Source organism: Nipponia nippon, unplaced genomic scaffold, assembly GCF_047370975.1.
Source record: "Nipponia nippon isolate SJK-2023a ecotype South Korea unplaced genomic scaffold, ASM4737097v1 scaffold_1, whole genome shotgun sequence".
Taxonomy (NCBI): Eukaryota; Metazoa; Chordata; class Aves; order Pelecaniformes; family Threskiornithidae; genus Nipponia; species Nipponia nippon.
Genome location: NW_028262290.1, coordinates 129473958 through 129501278, shown reverse-complemented (window position 1 = coordinate 129501278; position 27321 = coordinate 129473958). Strand labels below are relative to the sequence as shown.

General features: G+C 40.4%; 1 protein-coding gene across 9 annotated transcripts in view; it reads left to right on the top strand.

Moving 5' to 3' along the window:
• The window catches only part of CREB5 (cAMP responsive element binding protein 5), a 258871-nt gene that overhangs the window by 60411 nt on the left and 171139 nt on the right, over window positions 1–27321 (top strand). For all 9 annotated transcript variants that reach the window (XM_087772373.1, XM_087772381.1, XM_087772339.1 and 6 more), the window contains one exon: window positions 23998–24170. In XM_087772373.1, coding sequence (XP_087628499.1) covers window positions 23998–24170 — 173 coding nt within the window. The remainder of the gene's footprint in view (window positions 1–23997; window positions 24171–27321) is intronic.

The window sequence follows — 27321 nt, the reverse complement described above, 5'->3', positions numbered from 1 at the left end:
TGCAGACATGGAGTGAGAATTGCAGGGAGCTGGGTCCTCTCCACCATTCTGCCAAGCAAGCACCTTTCTGTATCTTTAGCAGTGTGGCCCCAAAAGTTTGATAGACATCTTCAAAGGCATTTTGATGCCTTGCTCTCACTGAAATAAAGCAGGAGCGAATCAGTGAGCTACTAGAAAGGATCTGGGCTCAAGTGACGTGCTAAAAATTGCACAGGAAGTCTGTGGCAGAGCCTCGGATTGATTCCATATCTCCTCGGTCTCAGCATAGGGCATCCCACAAACCATGTGTGTTAAAGATTTATCAGCTGTTGTTCAGTGTTGCTAAAGACAGGAAGAATGCTCTCCTCCTTTCTCCAGATGGGTAGGCTTGCTGTATTTTAACTGCTTTTCTTAACTTGCGGAGATTTCGCGGTAGACATGGGGTGGTACGTTATATTTTATATGGCAATTCTGCAGTTGGCACTTTAGTCCCCTGACTTGGAGAGTTCTGTTTCGAGTGTCTATCTATGTCCAGGCACTTATTCTGGGCACTTAATTACCACACTGAACTGTGTTACAAAAGGGACGCTTTCTGTGTAATGGTGCACAAAAGCTGTCAAGACAAGAGAGTTCATAACATGACCTTGCAAAAATATTCAGAGGAATAGGCTTTAACTTAGGCTCATTGCTGCCTTTACAATATCTTATCTTCTGCTGCCAGGCAGGTCTGTCTTATCTTCTTCTGTAGCAATGGACTGTGTTTGAATGGATTTATGGATTTAGATCCTCATAGTCTGAGAGAAGACCTGAATGTTTTTTCCAGTAGTAAGTGCCTGTATCATGCAGAAAGGCAGTTCTTGAGGGCATACGTTTTTGATTGAGCTAAACCTCCCTAACCATAATCCTTCCATGTTCTTCTGAATTCCAGCTGATGAATCATCCTGCAGAGCTCTGTCAGGACAGTCCACTTTCCTTCTGCTTCTTATTGTCTCTGTCCCAAAGAAGTTGAGTCACCCTCTTGTAATGTTTGGGTTTTTGTTGTGTTTTGTATGTTTTGGCTACTCCCAAAAAAAGGAGGCCTGCCTGATTTCATTCTGACATTTCTTTCACAACAACATGGCATAGTGGTGCGTTTTGCCTTGGTCTTCCTATGAATGTTTTTAATGGCACAGCTTTCTTGTTACCAGTTCAGATTTCAGCAGCATGGACTGAATGGCACATGATGAAGGGATAAACCTTCCCTGTAGTGGCATTTTTATAAGTCTATCTCTTAGGCAAAGCCCCTAAATCTTGGCAATCTCTTTAGAGCGTACGCTGTGCTATTAAACACGAGCTCTTTGCTCCCCAGAGTGGACTGCAGCCTATATGGTTGGGTAGGTAATAAGATACTGCTGATATATTTCAGAGCAAGGTGCACTTTTACTTTATTTATGAAGATAGACATGCTGGTCGAGGGCTTAATCACAGCTGATAAATCATTTTAAGAAAGCCTATTAGAACCATATGCTGATTCTTTGTATTAATATGGTGTGTCTGTTTCTAGTCTAATAAGGCAGGGTCTCTTCCCCCTCTCCCTTCCCCCTGCCTGGTGTGCGAACTATTTATCTGTTTAAGTGATAGCGCTTGCTTGGGGGCATTTGCCTCTTTAAGAGGTATCTTTAATAAAGCAAGGTGAACAGAGGAAGAGGGATTCTCACTCTCCAGAGCAAGCGAAGCTGCATGGTTTTGGTCACCTTTGTTGAGATGGAATTGCAGAACAAAGGTCCAAAAGTTGGGGTGAGGAAACACATTGGTTAAAGACTGGAGAACCATGGCATGGCCTTCACGGCAGCATAAGGTTGTCATTTTGGCCCAGGTGGTTACAATCCCGGAGCCGAGGAGCTGTGAGGGAGTGGGTACGCTGACATTTTGGTTACCTCACCTTTCCCTGACTCGAAGAGGGCTGCTGTGGGAACAGGTTCCACGGCCATCTAATGAGATCCACATTGATGAAGTTATTCTGTGCCAAGTCCTATTTATCATTAATTGGTGGGTTTGCTTGCAGATCTTTCCTATTATTTGCTGATTATACCCCTACACATTTTATTACTTGCCAAAATTCAAATGCTAATAATTTCTTGATTTATTGTTTGTTTATAACTCTGTCTGCTGCCTAAATGGATGTAGTTAGAAGATTTCAAAACAGCAACAGCTCTTATGCTGACTGGGTTTCTTTCACGTTTTGCACATGGCAGTCATCTATTTATAAACCTCCATAGGGACTCCTAAACCTTTACAGTTGGGTTCCTCCCACCACTTCAGCCCCTTTTCTCCCTTGCTCCCCCAAGGCAAGTCTTGTTTTTTTGGCGTAAAGACAATGATGGTGATTGTTATGTGGAGAAAATGTCCACAAGCTATGAACTGTGGGTAAGGATTTTTAATTTGTACTTCAAGCAAAATAAATTGGAAATGAGACATCCAGGAGAGTAAGGGTATTTTCACCATAAGGTAGGAGATCCTGATCTGAGTTGCTGGTATTCTTTAGTCTTACAAAACGTGAAACCAAAAAACTGAAAACTCGCTTTATGCCAGTTGTGTGCACTCTGTAGCATGACCCGTTTCCAGTACTGTACAAAATTACTGTATTTCTAAAAGTCCCCAAACTTGACTGTTAACTCTGAAGTACTTTGGAGTAACAAAAGGAATAGTGAAGAAGAGAAAGAAGCCAGAACAACTGAGCACGTGCCATGGCAGTTAATGAATGCTACAGTTGGATGTATAGCCTCATACATCTCTGGGGCACTTCCATTGACTTTAAAGGAATTTAAATTTTTAGCCTATTACAACTAGGCAAAGATCTCAAGGGAGAAAAGCCTTTGGTCAGAGACTAGAAAAAAACCACTGTGGTCATGAAGTGACGTGAAGTATCTGGGTACTTGTTGATGTCCTGATAATATGTAAAAATAGGGCCTTTAAAAACCATGCTGGGGAGCAAAAAAAAGTACATTTTAACTGCTTGCTTATTCTAGTTTCTCTCTCACATGCATCTCTACAGAAGTTGCCAAGTCCACTCTTATCAAATAAATATCAGCTTGCTTTCTTCCCTGAAGTGTGAGTAAACTGTGTGTGGCTCGGTCGGGTCCCTGGGAAGGGAACAGACATTGGTTTGCCATGTGAATGTGCATGTCAAAGTGCAGCTCTGCCAGCCCGTCTGGGGTTGGGTGGGGAGGGACACGGGGAGAATGAACTCAGTGTTACAAACCGTCTCTTTTGAATTTCTACAACCTATTAGTCACAGCAAGCTGCCCTTATTGATTTTGGTAAGAGAGGTCACTTTTAATCCTCTAAAGTGGAAAGAGCTGCATGCACTCTCCATAGCATGACATTAAAATTGACACAGCTCTGCGTCAGTTCTGTGAAAATGCCCCAAACCTAGATGGATTATTGCCTCGCCTTTCAATGGATACAAGCTGCTAACCAGAGCATGCTAACCTAGATTAGGTGTAAAAGCTTCAAAATACTTGATAAGGAAAGCACAGCCCAAAAAAGCTAGAAAATATGTGAGCATGCTAAAAAAGCTGCCCCTGCAGGAACAGGCCATTAGTCTTAAACTTTATTTTCTTCTTTTTTAAAAATTAAAAAATCAACACAGAGGAGTTGAGATTATCATATAAAAGAACAAACAAAAGCTGACCTTACTCTATGATTAAGAGGAAAGCTTTATTCTGGCTGATGGCCCTTGCTAGTTTTGTTTATGTTCTTTAGGGAACTAAATCTTTGAATACAATTAGAATAGTCCGACTCGAATCTTAAGTGTGCCTCAAAATAAACAGCAGAGGTGAACTCTCAGCAGTTTTCTTTTCATCTTTGTTATCCCTGCCCTGACCCATTTTTCCTGCCTAATGATCGTTTGTGGCATACTATTAAGAGAAATCTTCTTGATGGAAAAATGTGCTTAATGGGGATAGGAAAACTCTTGTGAGCCTGGAGAAGTTTGGTTTTTTTCTTTGGAATTCTGGAAAATGACTACTGCCTCTTTTGATTTTATGCTAGATTTTATTTGGAAATTTGTTTTCTGAAGGTCTCACTGATTTTTCTTTGAGTTTCAGTAAAAATGTATGATGTAACATTTAGGGAAATTTGTTGGCTTGTCATTTAAGGGCTTGTGTTCTCCCTTTTCATTAGCTGTAGATTGCTCCAGTATATCTTATTAAAGGTTAGAAATTCCCTTCCTAAATAGGAGACATCTGCAAAAGGAACTGTAGTAAAAAACAAAAACAACAAAAAAAAAACCAGCCCCAAAAAAACCCACAACAAACCACACACAAAAAAACCCACCAAACAAAAACCCAAAACATTATGGCACAATGTCAAACTCTAAGCTGTGTGGCCTGTAAGTGTAATGCGTGTGATGATGGAGGTGCTCGACTTCCATGCCATAGCACCTTTCAATAAGCTAAAAGTACTCTACAGTTGTTAGTTGAGTAGGTCTCACCTCCTTCTCAACAGAGACTAAAGTATGTGTGTGTCTGTGTGGGCAGCATGGCTTCCCCTCCTACATTAAGAGAGATCTGCTCTTCCTCCTCTTCCTCCCTCACCTGAGGTGGGGGGTGGTATCTTCTCCCTATTTGTGGACTTATCAAGACACAGGGAAATTCAAAGTAGGTGCAGAAAGTGAGGTGGCTTTTGGCTTTACCACTCTCGGTAAGAAATGGTGCAGTACCTGGAAGAAAAGGTAAAAGCTGTCCCATCTGCGGATTGTGTGTGTGCTTCTATCATCTGGCAGTTTATTTTTGCCCTAGTACTCCTTTCTCTTTCCCTATCCAGGGAGAAAGAAAAATAAGATATGTTGCCAGTCCCTCCTTCTTTGTGTTGGAAGAGTCCTCCCTGGTGTCCGAATGCGATATGGGATAGAGGGGAGAGAAAGGAGATGATGGGAAAGTATGGGCTGGTGAAGGGAAGAAAGGAATGAAAGGAAGAGAAGTACCTTTCACTTTTACTTATATAAAGGACTTATTCCTATCCCAGGTCAGACTTGGTGGGGCAAATGGAAAGGAACATTCACGTGGAAGAAGAGGAAAAGCAATGTTAATCAGACATGGAGAAAGTTGAGGGGTACCATGAGGCTGTACAAGGGAAAGAGAAAGATGAAAGAAAGAAAGAACACCACTCATACGAGGCAGACATTAAAAAGGCAGTTCTTTGTTTTCTGAGAATTGGGGTATTAAAATATTCCTGTGATGTACCTGTTAGCAGAATTGGATGAGCAGAGATAGAGGAGTGTGAAAAGTATAATTTCCTTTTCTATCTTTTTTTTAATGTTGAATTGAGATGTCAAGGGATATGGCTGTACAAGAGAAGAGAAGAGATATAGATGCTCAGTTGATGTTGGGTATTAGAATAGTTTTTTCCTGAAAAAGAGGAAGGGAGAGTCAGCCTGGATGCTGTTGTTTCTGCTTTCAGTGGTCTTTATAAAATATTCTTTCTCTCATCACACTCCTGTCTTATCTCTGAGAGCTATGTGTATGTTCCTTGGGATGTATAGATAGATCTATGTAAGGCCTCTTTCTCTAATGACAAGTAATTACCATAGTTCTCTCCCATTTATGCTGTTTTTTTTTCCCCAGTACAGTAAACTCATGCAAGTGTAAATGCCAACGTATATGTTTCAGGAAAACCAGGAAAGCTATTAAGTGTACTACACCTCTACACATAAGTTCTTGTTTTGTGGATTATTGTTTGGCTGGAATCTTTTTCAGGTACAGTTCTCTTATCCCAGTTTCTTTTCTTTGCTTCATCCATCTCAGCCAGTTAAATGTGTGTATAACTGATTTTTCTGAAATGAGGCCAAAGTCCGTGTACTTCAATAGCTCTTAAACATGTGGTTAACTTCAAGCATGTGTGTAGGGGTTTGCTGAATAGAGATAGTTTGCTGAATCAGGACTTCCCAACACTACGATTTTAAATTGCAAACAATCCTCTATTTTAATGTATTTTAACTACTGCCTCCCATGGACTATAGGTAACTGTTGTTACTTGAGTCCTGCAGGTAAAGTAAGTTGTAGCTGGTTGAACAGCAATTTAAGATTAAAAACAATTTTTCTGATACCCTGCTGTGACAACTATTTTTTTTTTTTTACTTCCTCCTAATAAATAACTTAATTATGTCACGTGAAAGGGAATAATGATCAGAATTTCATGTTATGATTAAAAACTTATTTTTTCTGGAGGAATAAAAAAAATCTGCTGCTTCTTTTAAAAAAAAAAAAAGTTAATTTGTTATAGCTTTTTTTCTTCCCCCCCCCCCCCCCCGATTTCTGTACTTTCTAATAAAAAGTGGTATTAAGATGGTAGTAAATGTATGTCATTATTGACCAAATAAACATGAGGCACCTATCCAGTCTTCTGGGTACATACATTTGTGTGACTTCTTGAGAAAGTACTTTTAAAGAACAGTAGAAGTGGAAGGAAAAAACCAAACAAACAAAACACAAAAAACCCACCACCCCTCTCCCCCCACCCCCCCAAAAAAAGACACAAAAAATCCAGTTGCCTTTCTCATTCACTTGCATCCTTCTGCATGCAGGGATAAATGGGATAGGACTGCCTGTCCCATGTTGTTTTGGTATTCTCCATCCTGGATCACAGGTAGGGTGGGCTGGAAAGTAGGTTCCACAGAGCAAACGCACCTGTCGGAAGGTGCAGGCAAGGGGAAAGCAGCAGCGAGGGAAATGTGCCTTTCAAAATACTACTTAATATGCTATTAGTGATGGAGTGCTCAAATTGCTTTCTTGATGACAGTGGGAGAAGAAAAGAAACCATATTTGCCTGTTGCCGTTGATACACTTAATACAGTGTTTTAAAACAAAGTGCTCTTCCCTTGTTTTTATGTAAGGTGGTAAGACTTAAAAATATAATTGGGCTTTCCCCTTCTTTTCTTACTACTTTTCAATATTCGCTTCCTCACATTCCATCTTCAAACCAGCTAATCTCTATCCCCTTCTTGAATTGCATTATCCTGACAACACAGCAGTGAAAAGAGCCGAGACTGCAGGACTTCTAACAATGCCGGAGGGCCCCAGGAATAGGAATGCCCTGAAAAAAATGTGCTCCCATCCAGCTGCCCTTCATATTGTTGTCTCCCTATCCAATTTACTAGAGAATTTCCCACTGGCTCTTGGCTCATTCCCAAATGAGAATGTAATCTTTTAAAGATTACACTGCATAATGGAGGGACAAGGAGCTCTTTATTAACTGGGATGGGGAGTCACTTGCTATTAGGCAAGGGAGAGGGATGGGCTGTAGTAGTGTTTTGTGGGCTCTGCTTTCTGCCCCTTCTTGTCTCCTCAGCGATAGGATGGCAGGTTGGGAGTGGGAAACCACTGCAGCTGCACTGTAGCAAAAGAAATAATTGAATGTAGGTTATGATTATGGCAATTACTTTTATAACGTGAGGGATTATGCCCATAACTATTATATTGCCAACAAGATTAAATTACTAACCTAATACCACAGCATGTTTTCCAAGGAAAAAAAAAAAAAATCTGTTTGTTCCAGAGTTGATGCATTCAAAGACTATTAATACAGCGTGAAAGAGCTGAGCCGCTGAGGAACCTAACATGCTATCTGTACAGATATTGTCTGGATCAGATCCCTGTCACTTCAACTTCCATGAGCTGTGCCAGCTAGACACCCTTACCCCTTTTGGGATGTAAAGCAATGTGGTACTCTGGTAATTTTAAATGCTCCTTCTCTCTCCTGTCAAGCAGATAAGCTTCTGCCAGTAATAGTTAATAAAGAGATAATTAGAAGTTATTCTTGTAATGGAGAAATTTTTAAAACTTCACTAAGAGACCAGGGCTCATGTAAGCCCCCTGAACTGACTGGAAAGCTTAAGCTTCAAAATATTTTTGTACTGTGCTCTCCTTTTGCTACATCTTTTGAAAAATATTGCTTAATACAGAGGATATATGTATATAAACCAAGGTAATCTTAGGTCACCTCTACTATGAGGTCAGCTTTGCTGAAGTTGTTGCGATTCGGCAGTGTGATTTCTTTTTTTTTTTTTTTTTTTTTCCCCTCTGCATGCAGAGCAAGGTCATAGATGAGACTGTCACATAGATAGTACAGATATAGCCTTGTATAGACTGCTCAAGATAGGAGTATAAGCTAAGTTAATTATGCAGGAAGAGCAGTTTCCTTTTGTTCATCAGCTGGAAAATGAGTAGAAAATTCAATTTTGGAGACTTCAGAAATATATCATGTGTTGATCATTACCAGCAAATTAACTGGCTTCATGGAAGAGCCAATGTTCTGATTCCAAAGAGAAATGTAGGTGAACAATATAATTCTATAAATAGTTTTATTATTTTTTTATATGGTATGTGCTGAGTGATATCTTAAGCAGTTGATTTCATTTTTGTTGTATGTACATTTAAGTCTTCTTGCACTATTGTGCCTTATGAAGATACCTGTTATCATATAACGCTATTTGATACATTCAGAAAGACTGGACGTGCATTTGTCAATCAAGCTTTTCTTCCTCCGCTTCTGTTCTAATGAAGAACTGGAGTTATGGATAACGAAGTCAAACGGGAACACTTTTACTGTTGTTTTTGGGAGAATATAAAACCTCTGAATGGCAGGCTATATCTTATTTTATTCCTTTTTTTTTTTTTTCTCCCCTTCCTTTCTTCTTTCTGAGTCTTTCGTGTACAGAAAAAGAAGCAAATCTGATTTCATGGTGCTCTTATGCTGAACCTTTGTGTCTTATAGGTTGCAGGTCTGAGCAGTGCTACATATGAACTGTTTGCCTCCATGACATGGACTCTTTGCTTTTTGACCTTGCTATTCATTTGAGCTTGAAACAGTCACCTTAGGCAAAAGGTGCTCTCAGTTACCTTCTAGGATTGAGAGCACTGGGCACTGTTAAGTTGATTTCATAATTTCCTCATGGTGTCTAACCAGGCTAACAAGGTTATACCTCTATTTGCTAACTGCAAAGTGTCTTTTTGTCAGGTGAGGGTATCTTTCCATTCCCTCCCTTGGCTTATATTGCTTTCAGACACAGTCCCTACGTTTCCAGTGAAACATTGTGTATTAATCTCCTCCGAGGGCTTTGTAGGTTTGTCCGTGGTGCATTAGATCCTCACTGGTAGGAACAGTTGCACAAGGAATCAACTTGTTTTCTTATGTCTCCTATGCCAGGGCATCTTATTAAGTCTTTGGTTGCTGCTTGCTTTTACAAAGGTCAGTGTGGGTTTATGACACATCTGCCAGTAGGTTGCAAAACGCTAGATCCTCTTAGCAACGTGTGCCCAGCAGACAAACGTTAGCTTTCACAGACTGCATGGAGGGAATCGTAACCCATGGAAAGGGGTCGACCAAATGCCCGAGGGCCATACCTCGAGCTGTCACTGGTGTTTCACCAGTTCTTGCTGCTCATCGGCTTTCCTGACCTCTGCTGGATATTGTAAAGTCAATGATTCAGATTTGTGTGCACTTCTGTATGTGCCCTCTCACTGTTTATAGGTAATAAAACACTAATGTTTCAGTGTGATGGTTGGTTTTGGCTTTTTGGGGTTTTTTTGTTTTTTTTTTTTTTTTTGTGGTGTGGTTTTTTTTTTTTTGTGACCCTGTGTTTAACTACCATAAAGGCACAGGTGTAAAATTTTTGTAGTTATATGGGAAGTACTGTAATACCACCTAGAGATATGTTCAGAAGCTCTTCCAGTAAAGTTTGGGTGGTTTTCTTGATGATGTTGTTCCTAGAGCATAAACTGGATTGAATATAATTTTTTCTTTCTTTCTTTCTGTCTTTCTTTCTTTCTGTCTGTCTTTTCTACAAACATCCCAGTGGAATTATTTTTAGAGCCAAGGGGAAATTTCTGTAAGACCTTCTCATAAGCCACATCTTTGTTTTTTTCTGGTTTTCCTGCTGGACTGTAACCTCCCTAACTGTGTTTTTAACACTTTGAAAACTTTCTGCCTTTTTATGTCAGTTTCTATGTCAGCTGATGTTGAAATCAGTTTCAAAACCACAGCTGGAACTTTTATTTACCAAAATATTTATCTTTCAGTTTAGCCTGGCCCAGACCGAACGCATCTGAGTTAAAGTGGCCCAACAAATTAGCTTCTTTTTATCTCCTCTGATATGTGACTGGCCATGCGAATACTCTTAGCTTGCCCTAAATATTATGGAGGGAGGGAGAGGAACATGTAAAGGTCACTATTGTGGTTTACTTGATGGACAGTTGTTTATTATAAACTGCTGTGGCTCAATTGTTTTTGATACTCTGTTTATCGTATCTCAACTGAAAGATGTTAGGGAACCTTCTGATCTTTCCAGCAGTTAGAAGGGCAACATCTCATGAGGTGGGTTTTTGTTTGGTTTTTTTTTTCCATGATACAATCTGGACTGTATACTGCTTGCATGAAGCATGCTATTTGCTACACGTCTGTAGAAGACCAATGTTTTGATCCCATCTTTAAGTAATACTGTAGGGCACATAACTCTTACATTATGAGCCTTATTTTTCATTGAATCTTTTTAGCTGGATGATTTTTTTTGTTGTTGCTTTAAAACAATAGGTATTTTTGTAATACATGAGTATAACATAGAAAACGTATTGTAGTTTCTTTCGATGATTTTGTTGCTTGATACAGTGACATGGCACTAGCGTCTAGCAAGCGAATACGTTCCTGTGGTGTTTTCAAAAGCATATGAGAAACCATATGTTTTCATAGGAAAACAGCTGTTACCAAGCATATGCTTTCGTAGATAGAGTGACAGTTATTAAAAGGGCACGGTAGGACCACGGCTTGTCTTTTAAGTTGAGTAAAGCTGGCAATAACTGTCGCTTTGAATGTGCAGTGGCGCTGCGTGTAGATATTGCCATGTAGAGTTGTAACTGGAAGGAGAGAGAGAGATTAACGTCCATAGTCTGCAGCTTGGAAGAGACAATATAAATCTCTGTCCTGCTTTGAGCTGTGAATGCCTCTGTAGGAGTTATAGTAACAGACAAATTAGCATAATGTAATTGGCTGGCAAGGTCAGCCCCTCTCCAGGAGCATTAGCAATGTTTACTGTAAGAAGAGACAGACCAAGTATTGTAAGGTAGTACGTTGTCTGTCCTTTTTGAAGGAAGAATAATCATTTTGGACTCCCTATATGAGACTCTTTACCATATCTTATTAAAATTCAGACTATCATATTTCTGCCTTAAAGCAAATAATCTAAAAGAACAACAAAGAATATTCTCTACTATCACACAAATCTTTATTCTTTTTTTTTTTTGCTTTGAACCTTATTGAGTTTACATCTTTTTTTCTTTCTTTCTCTGTTGAATAGCTTTTCTCTGAATGCTAAACTTACATACGCATCCCTGCCAATACCTAATAAATCTTGTGGGGAGGATAAAAATTTCTGGTCTTACTACATGGGACACAATTAGTAAATCTAGACAAACTTATCAGCTGTCTTGTTTGGATCTTTTGGAAGTGTGAAAGTCTGGGCAAAATTCTGGGCCAGCTCTAGCAATCCAGACTCCCTGGTTTCAGCTTTGCAAACCCTTTCACAGCTGTGTGTCAGAAATGTGAGATGGTGCCCCACGTTTTGAAGGAGACCTTGCATTGAGTCACAAACAGCACTGGCTTTTTAGCCTTTGATCTCAAATCTGACAATTTGTGCCAAGTATTTGAAATGAGTTCAAGTATTCAGTTATGAGATGTTTGGGAAATGGCTTTCCAAATATCACATGGGGGTTGCGTTGCCTTTTCCTATATAGCAATCCACAGGAATGCTGAAGGTTATGCTATTTAGCAGCTATCTTCAACTTAAGTCTCTAAAATACTGTCTGTGACCAGGAGTTGCCAGTGTAATTTTCCTAGAGGACTGGCAGATTGGCTAAAACATGCACAGAATCACCTTCAGAGCACTATCTTACTGGAAAACCTATTTCCTTGTGCTTAGACAGTGTGATCCAATGGATTTCCAAAGCACAGTCCTTTCCATGGTCTTCTGATGATGAAGAAAAACCAGACAGCAATTCCTGGACTCCACAGCAGCTGTATTTTGAGTCTTGTGTAGTAATAACTTCCAACCTAACTGTAAGTTAGGTGGGTTTAAAATGAGCAGTGTCGTGACTGTGTTCAAGGGTAATATGCTCTTCTTTAATGCCGATACCCTGGTAGCTAGCCGCTTTTGAGAACGGGACTGTGGGGCTGCTTGTGCCAGGCAGGCATTCCTGACCCTCTCCTCTGTCCTTCAGCTTTCAGGTATCGAGTTGCTTTGGTTGTAAACATCCCGCTGACATCCACTTTGTAGGCAAAAGCTGCTGTGTGGAGCAGGGCGCTCAGTGGGAGTAACAGTTCTCCATCTGCAGCTAGGTTGTTCCTCAAGGACGCACTCCTTCCCTGTTTTGTTCATGGCTCAGCTGAAACTCCTGTTTTCCATTGCCTGAATTAAGTATGTTTTGCCTCCTCGTATGAAGTTGTCTATCTGGCTGGATCATACCATTACAGGAGGACCAATTGTTTATTACTTAGGAAAATGCGTGTTGTGGCTCCTCAGGTGGAGTGAGGGCTCACCAAGGCATTTCAGAAGCGTGTGGTACTCTAAAGGAACAGCATGTAATTTCCCCAGGATGGCTCCACACCACATTTAATTAGCGTGACTGGAAGTGTGTACATCTGGATGATTGTCTGGTAGTATTATCAAATATAGTGCAGCTTGTTTGTTGTTCTTGCCATTTACTCCAGTCAGAAAAGAAGCTGAGCCAAATGTGACCTGCTTTAGAATTGAGAATTCACCCCCTCCACCACCACCGCCATATAACCTCAGTCAGATTTTTAGCCTGACTCTTCTAAAATGGCTTGTGATTTTTAGTGCCCGGATTTGGATGTACAGCCAGGAATGCTTTAATTGGATCCGATTTTCTGCAGACGATGAGCTCCCCTTCTCTGAAGAACAGATCCTGCAATGCTGTCGGGACTTGAGCATGCAGTCATTCTTTGCTTTTACTAATTTACATGTCTTTCTGTGCTCTTCTGTTTCTAGTCACCAAAGAACTGTTCTTTTGTCTTGCTATTCTTCTAATGGTATTCATAATATAACTCTTTTCTGTATTGGTTGAAGTATCTTGGTTATGATCTCTTGTCATTTCTGTGAGGTTGGAGTTCAAATGCATGCTGCTCTGAAGTCCTGTGGAGTTGTTCCCTTACCGAAAAAACCTTTCTGCTCTGCCACTGCTATAGTATATTGCCTTCCTAGGTATACTCTGTTGTCTCTAAAAGCTATTCACTTCTTGTCACTTCCAACCACTCTAGTTCTTGAAGATACTCATCTTGTTTTAGATGTAAGGCAGAAGAATATGAAGTTATTTGCTCAAAGTCATGCAGTAAATCTGTAGCAGAGTGAGGAAAAGGATGGCTATGCAGTTCCTGGTGTACCTGACCTGCAGAACACCTTTGGAGTCCAAGGAGTCGTATTTCTGATCTCTTCTGCTGTCCCAGTCCTGGGAAGCCATATGTCCCAACTCCACACCACCTCGCTTACTTGGTTTATTTCCTCTTAACAGTAGCTGCTCTTTCACCGATCCCCAGCAAGCTGTGCTTTCAGACTAAAGTCGCATGCTTTCATCAATGGACAGTCAACTCTTTTTTTGTAGGAGGACCACTATGGGTTTCCCTTTCTTCCAAGCATGTTTGTTCTCCTAGTCTTATTGGTGTTTTTTCCTGCCTGTCTGCTACTGCAGAAGGTAACTGCTGAAATCAAGGCAGAGATGGACAAGGGCAGCGTGTTTCTCCTTAACCAGACTGAATGTCAGAAAACATCTTTGAGGATTCAGAGAAAACTTTCTTGTAATACCTGTGTGTCTGTAGCCCTTGCTGTACTCATTGGAAGTGAACTTTTCTTAGCTAGAAGTATATTTAACTTTTTTGCCTTCTAGGTACACAGTCTGATTGCCTTCCTAAACCCTAACGTTTTAAACTCTTACGGCTACAAAGACTATTAATTTTGTCTGAATGTTTTCAACTGATGAATGTAATTCTCTAAGTTCTTTCAGTCCAAGATCTAGACTAAACTAGCTCTCCTCTCCCAAAACATCAACCTAAAATTGATTGAAACAATCGTGGATGCTGCAAAACTGCATGCTTGCCTTTGTGATTACTTCCCAGGAGGTCTGGTGCATTAACTTGATCCAAGCTTGATGCTTCGGTGCTCCTTGTATGATTTTCACTGATCAAAACTATTTTTCTATCAGTTCACTTATCAACCCACTCCCCTGGTTAGACCTATGCTCCTTTGTATGTAGCAAATGGTCTGTCTGGGTGCTTTTTGAGACCACTGTTGGCCTTGACTCCTGAACCTTTCCCAGCATTTTGCTTTAATCTTCCTGTAGTACTAGCCAGCCTGGCCCAGCATAGCTGCTGCAGTGGGTTGGGGTTAAAAGAATATTTAGGAGATGCATTTTATTACCAGGGTAGCAGCATTTCCACTTGACTTCTTAGCAGAAAAGTTAAGCCTGCTGGTTTTCTGCTTGAAACTGCCTGAATGGAAAATCACTGGCTGTTTTGTTGCTACCATGCTTGCTCTCCTTTACCAACTGCTCTGTCTAAAAAATGTTCTGGTCATTGAATGCAGTCAAGCAGCCATTGCTGTAACTCATGCATGATGCCAATAACTTATGCCAGTGAAATCAATGATGAGAATTTCAAAGAAGCTTTAAATAAAATATAACAAATTTAAATGCCAAAGTGCTGTCTCTGTGAATTTGCTTTTAACAGATTATAAATGGTTTGCATAATGTTGAAAAGCCTAGTGCCTTCGGTTAGCAGTATCAAAGGGTTGTTTAAAGCAATTCCTGGAGGATTGCCGCCCTCCCCCGCCCCCCCCCCCCCCCCCCCCAGCTTTCTGTTTCACGATGGATAAAAACAAAACTCCTTACAATAGAGAAAGGAAAGCCAGGTTTTCAACTACCCTCTGACTGGCCTCCAGATCTGGCAGCTGCTTTTGGATGTCTAATTGCTTGTCCTGCAAAAGTTGTCATGCACCTACTTTGAGAAGGTTCTTTGAGTACCCACTTTGTACATGCATTCTGTCTGATTTACAGAAATGAAATGATAGTGCTGGAAAAAACTCACAGTAGAGCTTGTAATACTGTTTTTTGGGGGGTGTGTGTGTTTGTTTTTTTTTTTTAATTTTACTTAGTTTCCTGGTTTTCTGAATTCATAGATAAATATTAGATGCGGAGAAACAGTGCAAAATAGTGGATAAGACACTGGACTGGGAGAAAAGAGCCCTTCCACTGAGCCCTGATTTTTGGCTACACAAATCACTTACTTTCTCTCTTTCTTCCTTCCTCTTTCCTTGCTTTGTCTCTGGACTCTAAGGCTTGTGGGCAAGGGTAGTCCATCAATGTGTCTATACAGATTTTAGCACAATAAGGCCTTGATTTCAACTGAGGCCTCTAGGAATTACACCTAGTAAGTATACTGGCAAAACTCTTTTCTTCCTTTTCATGTTTCTTACTAGCCCTTCTCCATTTTAAATTCATGGCAAGCTCCCTTGTTTACAGCAATCTAATGGGGACCATAATTGAGTCCCCAAGATAACATTACAGATATAAGCCAGTTTTTCCTTAGACAAAGTTCTATGGTGAATGTATTTTCTTATAAACATGCTTTTTATAAAAAGGCTTGTTGTTTTGTGTTTATTGGTGTTCCATCTGCTCTAGAGAATACATTTGAGAAAAACTAGCTCCAGCCTGGCATATAATGTTTCATTAGCAGGCATAACCTTGTTTATTTGCTTTTTAAAATTGTATTTAGAAAAGGAAATCAGTTTGCACCATTGACATGCTGCCAGGTTCCTGTTTATAAATGTCACAATAGGCAACTTGGAAGAAACGAAAGAGTCAGTTTATGGCTTTTGCATAAAGTATGACAGAACTGGGTAGAGCCAGGCAGCCAGTTGTGCTCCCCCTGTTTTGCAGCCTCCCAGTTAGCAGGACGTAGGGTGGTGTTAGCAGTGCAAAACACCCGAGTGACCCGAACTGGGCTATGCACACTTAGTGTTACTGACGTTTATTTGAACAGAAGCAGCTCTTTGTGCTATGTTGCTTAAATGGCTATCTTGGGCAAGTAATTGTGTATGAAACAAGCAACCCTAAGGAAAATGGGAGATATCTGTAGGAAACTTCAAGACATAAGCATGCAATCTGATGTCATCTTTTCCCATAGAGAAGCTATTTCCTTTCAAATTCTGGTGAGACCAGTCTTCCAAAATTTCCTTCTCCTTTAAAATATGTTCATTGCATTTCCTTTATATCACTTTTTTCCCTTTCCCTAGTAAATGGCTTATCGCGGGTACATCTGGTACGCGCCATATATTACTTACTGTGTATGTAAAGAAGGCTTCATATGTCAAAAGCGTAGTCTGGACAGACATGCTGAAAAGGGCATGAGGAGGGTAGTGGGGGAAGAGGGGAGGGAATCGTGGAAGACAAGGGTCATCTTTCAGTATTCATTTCTACTGGTAATTAGAGGGCACCACTGAATGTCTGTAATTAGATCATGTCACAAAAATTAAGATAAAAGACCAAAAATTCTAAATCTCCTGCATTTTGTTCACAATATCAGAGGAGTCAGAGCATTTGCTTAAACCAGCAGCCAAAGTGGAGGACAGGCAGGGAGGCTTAACGTGCCCCTGGAAGAAGTTCATGTGCATTTTCCCCAGAAGGTGCGAGGTAGAGACCAGAGGAGGTGACTGTGCTTCTGGTACCCAAGGGGCAGAGGCCAAGTGGAGGCACGTCGAAGGCTGGCCCGCAGCACGAGCTGCGTTGCGGAGATTTTGTGCAGGGCTGTCGCCCTTCAGGCAGCAGCCTTAAAAGGATTAGTAGCGCTTAAATGGGCCCTTCGGACTTCGAGTTATGGTGGTGACTGCTGCAGCCTTGAGATGGCTTATACCTGGCTTAGCACTTAAGTCATATGCCTGTCCTGTGTCTTGTGTCATGCTTCTTAGCAGCACCACATAGTTTGCTGGAGATGAGCAGACCTGGGGTTTCATTTGCATCACTCAGTGTATCTTAGAAACTCTTTCTGATAACATAATAACACCTATTGAAAGAAAATAGGATAAAAAGAAAAAAAAAAAGATTATTTACAAAGTGGTGGTTTTTTTTTTTTTTTCTGCCTCTTCAGTAGCAGCCAGAATGTCTACATTTAAGAATAATTCATCCTAACTTAAAACAAAAAGGAAGTTTCCCTGCATGTTCCAGCATAGATATTTAGAATAAAATTTTGCAAAGCTCCTGCCAGCCCCAGTACACGAATCTGATCTATTAACTAACAGTAATTGTCCACTAAGGCTTCAAAAGACTGAAGACGTTTTAAAAAAAGGACTTGGGCTAGTTCAGTCCATAGATACCTTTAGAAATGTTATCCTTATTGTCAAGAAATTCTAGTCATGGTGCTCTGAAACAGAATTTTGGCGGTGGTTAAACTCTGGTCTGTGTACTGCTGGTGGTCGCAAAGCTGTGGTAAGTCATCTGCAGCTGGTCTGTGGAACCATCTTGCCTTAATTACACAATTTATGATAAGAGCACAGAGCTCTCTGTGAGAAATTCAGAGGGTTGACAGAGGTCTGTGATCCAAAAAATTGGAAACCAGTGGCCGAGGCTGATAAGTACAGATTCAAAGCTTTATGATTTCAGTAAGAGCAATGTTTCCCTTCTTCCCCCATCTGCCTATCATTACTTGTCATTTTTGTGTAAGGAGTTTAATTTTTCTTTACATTTTTACCCCTAAGGAGATCAGGTTGATAACATTTGACTGAGTGGTGGTGCCTGGGGTTCAAGAAGTCAGGTCTACTTGTATTGCTCCTGGCCTTTGAGTCTCCAGCGTCGTGTGGATAGCTGGCTGTGTCCAGTTCAGGGGTAGCTGTTGGACAGGACTTGGAGGCAGGGAAGAGTCTTTCCGCATTCTGGGATCTATCAGGCCTGCTGTTGTTTTTTAATGTGCCTTTTTTATTAGGTAGCTGTTAAGTGAGCATCTGTATGTCTTTGAAATGTTTTGAGGAATAGATCCTTTGGCATCAGTTCTGTATTTTAATGTGTCAGCCTTGTTCAGTGACTTCATACCTCTCGCTAAGTAAGGGAGTTAAATGGATTTTAACAGTCTGTAGTAAGATCTTCCTAGTGCTTTGTCCCTGTGCTTAATGTTACTACACAGCATTTTCCAGCAGTTCTTTTCTGTGTCCTTTTTTCTGCTTTAGTGCTTTTTCTCATTCAAGCTATACAGATGTTATGGTTTAAAAAAAAAAAAAAAGTATTGCATTTCAGTCTCCACCAAGTTTACTCTCTCCCATCTCTTGCATAATGGAACTTTTTCCTTTTTTCTTTTCTTAAAATGTAAATCTTTGTAATAGACTTTCTTTTTCCTGTAATCCTTCAACTGCATTAGTAATCTGATTCATTTTTTATCTCCGTTTTCTTCCCTAGTTCCTCTGCTCTGTTTGCTGGCCTTGGGTGGACAGCGAGTTTAGATGTTGCACACTAGTAACAGATGAAACAGTTGTGATGGGCTGGTGTGAGAGTGTTTTTCTTAAACATTGATCTGAATAATAAGAAAATAAATGGGTTGGTGCTGTTTCTGGGGAGATTTGATAACTTTGGTTTTGAGATGATCTTTCTGTCAGGAGAGAAATAATAGAGGCTCAGTAATTTTGATGGTGATCGTATACCATTAAAATAATTTTGAAGCATGCTATTATTTGCCACATTTATTCTATAATTTTCTTTACAACAATGTCTTCCAAGTCTCTAAGTTGGGTTTTTTGGGGGGGTTGTATGGGCAGTATGTGCAATGGAGGAGTGTGTCACTGGTGGCTTCCACTCCGATGTGTATTATATGTATTGTGGAGTCATGATCTCCATAATCAGGCAAGATGCCGGTGTACGCTCCTTAAAAGTGCACAGATAGCTGCCATTTACATGTCTGTCTTGGTTGCCCTGAATGCTGTGTGTCTGTAGAGCCTTCTAGAAGACTTTAGGTTAGAAATACGTGTTTTCTTTCCCCATAAACCGTAAAATGCCTGAAATTGAGACAGCTTAGAATATTTCTCCTTGTTAAAATTAATTCAATTTTTCCTTGTTAAAATTAATTGAGAGGCCAGGCTATATAAATTCTAAAATATTGCTGTGTATTTGATTTCTATTTTATTTTTTTAAGTTGATACTTTTTCTCTTGAGTTATTTGAAAAATATTTAAAGTTGCTGTTTGGGAAAATACAGGTAAATGATTTTTTGCAGAAAACAGGAAAAAAATACAAAAAGGTGCTTTTGTCTTTGTTTAGATGAATTGGATTTTTCTCTCATTTTTTCCCTGCATATGTCTTCTGACTTCAGAATTTGTATCATAGTCTGCAAAATATATTTATGTACAATTGGTTATAGGTGACAGCTCTATTGATCTAAAAGCTCACTCAGAGCAATCCTGAATGAATCTTCAGTTTGTATAAAACCGATATTTGCAATTTTCATTAAACCTCACAGTTAAAAAAGAATAGTAGGAAAGCTGGCTTCGGTTCAGAAACTAGCTGATAGTTTAAAACCACAAACAAATTTTGTCTGAAACTCGGAATATTACAACACATAATAAAGGATGGATCCATCTTCTTCATCCTTTGCCTTCGGTAGATGGGGGGGGGGTGATACAGGTGGTGCCGTGTGACGTGGATGGGTGTTTCTCTGGAAGAACCGGGGTTTAGTGGAAATGGTGAGTGCCTGGAGTCATGGGGTGTATTTCGCCTGTGTCTGCGGAGCCGTCATTCCTCTGCTGTGCTTGCCAACAGGGTGTGTGTTCTTGTGGAGTGATGTGTAATCCTCTCCACCAGAACATGGAAGCATGACTTCAAGAAGTTTTTAGTCTTTAGAAAAAAGAAGCGTGTTGCCTATCCAAAGTTAAATGGTTGCATGTGGGAGAAAAATGCTCAAATGTTTTCTTGAAAGTCTGAAGCTAAAATGGGGAATACAGTGTAACTGGGGAGAAGTCAAGCTGATGATGATCTATTCCCTTTCCTCTTGCAGCTGGAAAAGTTGAGAATGAGCACGTTGATTTAAAAGCAGTTTGTGGATATGGCTTGTTTTCTCTTTTATTTATTTGAATGTTAAATACTGCTGGAGAGTACAGTGTGAGCACATGGGAGAGGGGAGCATTTCTATAAAAGTTCTTCAGTGTTATAATCCTAGTTTCTGCTTCAGTGGGAATGACTGGGAACTTTGGTGAGGATGAAACTTAGTCCTAGAGGAAATAAATTTCTCTTAATTTATTGGATCTTAATGAAGATCTATTAAATGAATCTTAAGGGCAGGGGATGTTTTTCATGTCTCTACAACTCCTGGCATGCGGGTGGCCTGTTCCCCATGTGAACATTTAGGTTCAGTTTAATAAAATGAATAATAATAATACTAAGGTCGTATGCCCTTTTCTAATGCTGAATGACAGTTGTGAAGATCTCTGAGAAAACTCTGAGTGTGTGTCATACTCTCTGAGTATGGACAGGTCTTGGGAGTGTTAAAAGCAGAGGGAGAGTTCTGTCTGCGTCACGACTCCTGTCAACTTCTCTGAGTTGGTGTGCTGGGAGCTCCTGGCACATAGTAGCAATTAATCTTAACCGTTGGCTTAAGAGCTGGAGGAGAACGAAAAGGGGGGTCAAAGTGAGATGTTCTTCATGGATCCCTAGTGGGAAAGCATGCAGAACTTCTTAAAGTAGAGCTGCAAGCAGCTTAGCCAAATAACAATTGAACTATAAAGCGGAGGTCTCAGTTTTGGCCAACGATGCTGAATTTGTCCTGTTTCTATAAAGGCCCAAAGCTGAGTCTGCAAGGAGCTCATTAATGTCCTATCTAGGTCCATTCAGAATCAGGTGCAGAGCTCAACACAGCAAGGCCATTTTGGGAGTTCTGAAGATTGTCTGCATCACACATGCAACGAGCCTAGTCTTGATGTGCTGGTGATATAGAGTCATTCTGCATGTCATGATGCATATGACTCGATCAGATAGGTTTAGTGTCAGATCTATTGTGCATTACCTTCCTGCCGTCTTTCAAAGCATAGGCATTGTCATTTAAGTATGAACTTGCTTGAACTTCTCTGTAACTTCACAAGTATCTCACTGATGTAAATTATTCTGATATTGCCAAATCCTTTTCTTATGAATGTGAGAGTCATGCTGAGTTTGACACTTTGTTGGGAAATCCTAAGCTTTCTCTTGGCAGCATAATATAAAGGTACAGTTCCTGCCCAACAACAGTGCTTGCATTACTGAGAAGAATGGACATCTGGATGCATTGACAGGTTTTCATTCTGTTTTTGCTTTCCATGCATCACGTATTCAGCCTGCTTTCTGAAAAGATGCAGTTTATTGGAAATGGTTAAAATTTTGAAACAGCATTACAAGGTTTTGCATGTAAGCTAGCAATTACAACGTCTTATGTGCGAACAAAATTTTTCATACCTGTCATAACTCATACCATTTGTACCTTAGAGAGGTCTTGAATTATAGGAGAAAAAAGGAAAGAGAAGGAGAAGAAAATGGCAATACTGGATCTAGGAGCACAGGAATCTGATATTAAATCTTTAATTTCTGCCCTGCCATGTTACAACAAAATTCAGTCAAAATTTGTGAAGCACTGGGGTACCACTTGTCTAAAGCTTATGACTGATTTACATCCTGTCCCTTCCCAGGCCTTGTGGAGTCGTGGCACCATTCATGTTTCCTTTAAAGATCCTCCCATATTAGCAGATCAGTGCTCTGTAGCTCTTGGAAATCTGTGGTCTGGAGCCTGTAATCTAGAGGAAGGCTTTCTGAATCCTGGGCAGTTTCACGCCAATGCTCTGGCTTCGTGCTGACAGCCCTCTTTGTAAGCAAGGCACACGCATGCAGGCAGAAGATCTGTGCTGGCAATGGCGGGGGGCAGATGTGCAGCACTGCAGAGTAAACTTACTGTGGGTGACTGATGCTTTTCTTCTTTGTTGCTCCCCTGTGGACCCAGAGGTACAAGTACTGTATACCTCTCTGGCCATTCAATATTTGCTCTAATAAACATACTACTGAAAGCAAACAGGCAAAACAAATATTGGGAAGGCTTCAGAAACTGTGGAGGCAATGTAAAGGAGAAATTAAATGAGGGTGAACTTGGAAACAAATCAATATCATATTATATATTTATATAATTTATATTATTTATACATTTATATATAATATAAATTTTTTTTAACAGACCAGTTTTTTGTCAGAAAACACTAATCCATTGAAGAAGCGACATTTTTATAGGAATGTGGTAGGTGAGGGAAAACTTCTTTTAGAAAACATTCCATATATCTAAGGTTATTCTCTCTTTTTGCCTGATGGTCATGACATACTACTGGGCTATGAAAATTACCGTTTAAGTTCTTGGTCTGGCTTCCTCTTGCAATCCATGCTCCTAAGTGAATACTGGCTGTTCTGCTGCTGGACCTGATTCATACTGTGTAAATTATTTACTGGAGCAGGAACTCAGAGCTGGGTTTTCTTCGTACTGGGTGAGTGGTCTAACCATGTGTCTGTAGGCAGCACCTCTGCCTCTTTATATGTTTATGAAAACTGGAATAACTCCTGTAAAAGAAACAGAGAGATCCCTATGTCCACAGCAGCCTGGGAAATCACCTGAAATATATAAGAATTGGGAGATAGGGGGATGACAGCTAAGGCCTTTAGTGTGCGTCCTCTAATTATGCTCCCTTTCCATGAGGAATGTAATCGAAAGGGTTTATTCTTGTTTTGATTCAGAATGCAATCTTTCTTTTAGGTCTGGGATTCAAAATGTTGTCTGCCTCTCCTGTCCTCCATGTTTGAGCAGAGCTCTGAGTTTCCTTTCTCACCAGCTTTATCTGTTGTTGTCTTGTGGTTTTTATGTGTTTCCTAGACAAATTGGCTCATAAATTGGAATTCTGAATGAAATTTAACTTCAGTTTTGCAGTGGTCAGGAAGATGCTTTTCATGAGTCTTGGTGGCAGAGTGTGCATGTAAATGTGGGGGGTTTTCTCCCCTTTTCTTCAGCCTAGCATGAGGTGACAACGAAAAGTTTCTTTTCCTCTTACTGCTAACAATCCACACGTTGATGCCTGATAGGAAATATACTGCTCTCAAGGCTACCATATTTTTCATAAGTATGCACTGTGGGTTATCTCTGGCTTGAGAGTTTTGTTTGTTTTTAAACGCGGGCCAAGTCAAACCCTGCGGTTTAGCAGCAGTGTGTATTGCGTGTGTTGGGATAATAGTAGAGAAGTTTTATTCCAGGGTTCCTTCCTCAGTAGTATCCTGGTCTCTCGTGGCTTGTTTGCTCTGTGGATATGAGTTATCATCTGTGAACTTTTTTTTTTTTAAAAAAAAAAAAAAAAAAGAACTTTTTAAGGGTTCCAACTTACCTGAAGCAGAGATTATATATGTTCAAATGCAGTGCTATTATTCTAGGCCTCTGGGATATTATTGCTCTACAAAATATATGGAGGCTAATAGAAATGGCTGTTCGTGACATACCATGTACTGTTTGTTGCTTTGGGACTATAAAACTTGATTTGCTTGTCAGTCTAAGCAGACCTAGTACACAGTAAACAACCCACATAGTAAATCAAGGTGCTATGCACTCACCACAGAAGTAATTTTCAAACAAAATATATATCGCGTTCAGTTAGGAGAATATGTGCTAAATATCCCCATTATAAATCATGAGTCAAAATCACAGAAGAGTGATTAGTCAACTTGCAGGTATTTTTCCATTTATATTGCCCTGTAAAAGTAAATAGTTATTTTTCATTTCTTTATTGTTGTTGGTTACGACAAGATCTACTGACTTGGGATTTACCAGGAGCCAGTAACTTTTCATATTGTTGATACTTTCAGATTTCTAACTGTATTCCTATAGAACACAAAACCAAGATAAGAAGTTTATTTTTCTCATTTTCCTCCATCATCCCCCATTTCCCTTCTTTTCACAGAATATCTCCATGCATAACACAGTTGGAGGAGCAATGGCAGGACCCGGATCTCACCAGCTGACAAATACAAGGATGCCAAACCACGACACCAGCGTTGTGATTCAACAAGCCATGCCGTCTCCACAGTCCAGTTCGGTCATTACGCAAGCACCTTCCACAAATCGACAGATTGGGTAAATCCATTTCCATTTTCTTATTTCTCCAGTTTTCGGGCTCCAGCAGCTGCATGTGGGACCAGATGTTGTCCTTGTGGTTCTTGAGGTTATGGAGCTTGCACTTGAACCTGCCAGCATGTGGCAAGGACCCCTGCAACACACATTGCAGACTGTGGGGGAATGGCCAGGATACTACATCTACTCCAGACCTGGCACTTTGGTTCAAAATGTGCAGAGTGCTTTACTTGCAGGGAAGTCCTGCTTTCTCCTTCCAGTGTTTTGTTTTTATCTGCTTACATTCAAAGTCCATGTTGTTTCTATAACTGCTCTGGGAAGAAAGACAGAGTATTTCTGAAGCTAATCCTTTCACTTCCTTCAACGGGAATTCTGGGTGCTCAGTGGGATTAGGCTATTTCCTAGGTACTCTGTTTAATTGAGGAATGCTAGAAGACAAAATGAAAAGACCATCAAGATAAATGGAGTTTGGCACAGCCACCTCTGTGAGCAGTTGCTCAATTTGTGATGATGGATTGATATTTATTCCCATAGATTGACAATATGGATGCTTATTGTATTGGCTTGAATGCCAATTGTGTGCTCATGTTTGGAGAATTGCATGTACCAAAACATACATGTCTTGTACACTCAGTTACTTCCAGCGAACATGAGGTCCTTATAAGTCACAAAACTTGGTTTTGATTATACAGGAAGTGCCCAGGGTACAGGTTTTTTGTCACACAAGTCTGAGAATTTGGGGGGTTTTATGTATGAAAATATGTGGATAAAAAAAATAAATCAGTGGACTGAGAATGAAGCAGCTGTCTAGATTCATTATCTGTCATTTGTAATTTGGTCACATCCGTTATATGATAAGTGCAAGAGCAGTCTCTGTCCCAAGTCATTGTCTAAATAATTGATGAGCAACTCACAGTCTCTTCAGAGTAAGCCCAAGAAGTAAAATCCTGGCATTGAAAACTCAAAATCCAGTTATTCTTGGGTCTTCTTTCAATGTTCCTGATGACTGGGGCAGGATATAGACCACAGGCTCTCCGTCTCCCAGTGCCATGGTGGCAGGGATGGCCTGTGGCACTGACCGCTCCGTAAGGGTTACCCAGCCATGCACAGGACATGGATCCCATCCACTGCCCCAGTTTAGTGCTCCTGGCAAAGCTCCTCTACTTTCCTTTTTACTACTATTTCAGGATGTGGTCCTTGATATAGAAATCTGATAGTATGGGTAAGGTAAAAATATTTGATAGATGTGCCTTTGTGTATGTTAATGTATTGACAAAACACAGTGTTTGCTGAGATTTCACGTGCAATACCATTTGCCTGTGAATCCAAGAAAGTTGTTGTCTTATGTATGTCCCATTCTGTTCACAGACAGGGGGCTGGGACAGAGGGAGGGAGGAAGAAAGTTTCTTCTCCAATTTTAGAAAGAAAAACAGCTAATGCCACTATTTGGGTTAAGGATGATTGAGCTTCTGTTCAAATTGTTACTTAATAGGTCTAGTGGTAATTATGATCCTAACTAAAAACAAAACAAAAAAAAACCCAAACAACTTTTAATACTCAGTGGTGACGTGTTTTATATGGGACTGTACTTGGCTTCCAAACAATTGTTTCTATATAATGAGAAAAAAACTGCATATGGTTTTGCAAGACCCTGTCAGTCAGGTTTTAGGTTTGCGTTGGTTCCGGGCCATGGTGATTAGAATCTCCAAAGTTGGAGGGGCTGAGGATAAAAAGGCCTATTTCCTAGTCAGTGGTGAGTGTCTTGTTTGGGAAACTTTGTCATGACATATCTTAATTCTCCCTTGTGACTGAATCACACAAATGTTTCCTAAGTCTGAGTCTAAAGCTGCTCTATTGGGAGGCAATTGTCAGGATTTTAGTCTCTGTGTGAGTTGGTGTGTGAATGAGACTTATGGTGTGACCTCCAGCATACTCTGTTCCCCATTCTTCCTTCTTCCTAGGAGGTTTTGTTTTTTGTTCATGGTGTGTCCTAGGAGATAATTGCTGCATTTTGGACTTCATCTACTTGCCAAAGTGTTGAGCATCCTTGTTGTTTGTCTTCCTTTCCTTCAGTCTTTTCCCTGTGGTGCCTGTTTTATTTATTCAAAGAACATATCTTGTCATTTCCATTTATCTTCATCTTATCCTTCTAAACATGCTAAGAATTATATCCAAGACTCATTCACAAGGAATACAGACTGGACAATGGGTTTGATATTAGGCAATGGAAGAAAAATCCAGATAGATTCAGAAAATGTTTGAGTTCTGTGAAGTTCGGTGGTTTTGGTTTGGCCTTACAACATTGAGATGGTTCAGGTTTTTAAAGAGCCCACATTCTGAGGTGCTCAAATCAGTGGTTTTGGGTTGGGTTCCCCCCTTTTTTTAAAACATCTGAAGCTGCCCCAAAGGGTAGATGAGTCTTTACCATGGAGAATTGTGCCAGGGAATATGCCTTTTAATGAGCAATAAAACCAGCAGAGAGCAACTGGGTAAAACTCTCATTGAGCTAGTTCTGTAAGAGCAGGATCAAGCCCTAAAGGTTATATAGAACCATCTTGTAGCAATATTCTGATTTTTATCACAACCACAAATATTTTAGTGTCAGACTATGGCCAAGCCACCTGCAAATGTTTGTGATGGCCTTACTCCAATGAAAACAGGGAACAGCAATGAAAGTCTTCATTTAGACCCCGCTTGTAGGCTGTTCTCCAGTAATGGAGAATGGGACCCACCTGTGCCCGCACACAGCTCGTTTCATGGTGAGGAGTGAGCGAGTTCACAGGAGCTGACGTTCTTGAGGGATGTAATTTTTCCCCTACTTTCTTCTCTCCTTCTCCTTTTCCTCCTTCTCCCTCCATCGCTCTCCCTCTCTCTCTGCCTCTCTCTGTTTTCCTATCCCTTCCTCTGGCTCTGGGGGCTTGCATATAAAATGAGATACTGACACAAGGCATGGGAAAACATGACAGAATGAGCTTTGTTGGGCAAGCCTTACTGGCACAGTGTATATACACACATTGTTTCAGGTATTAAGCTTCAGCTACTACTGAACAGGCATCCAGCCAGATTAATCAGAAAAAGGGAAGAGCATGAAGGTTAGTAACTTAAAAAAATAAGACAGGGTGCAGTCCCACTGTCCTCCCACCATGTACCTCGT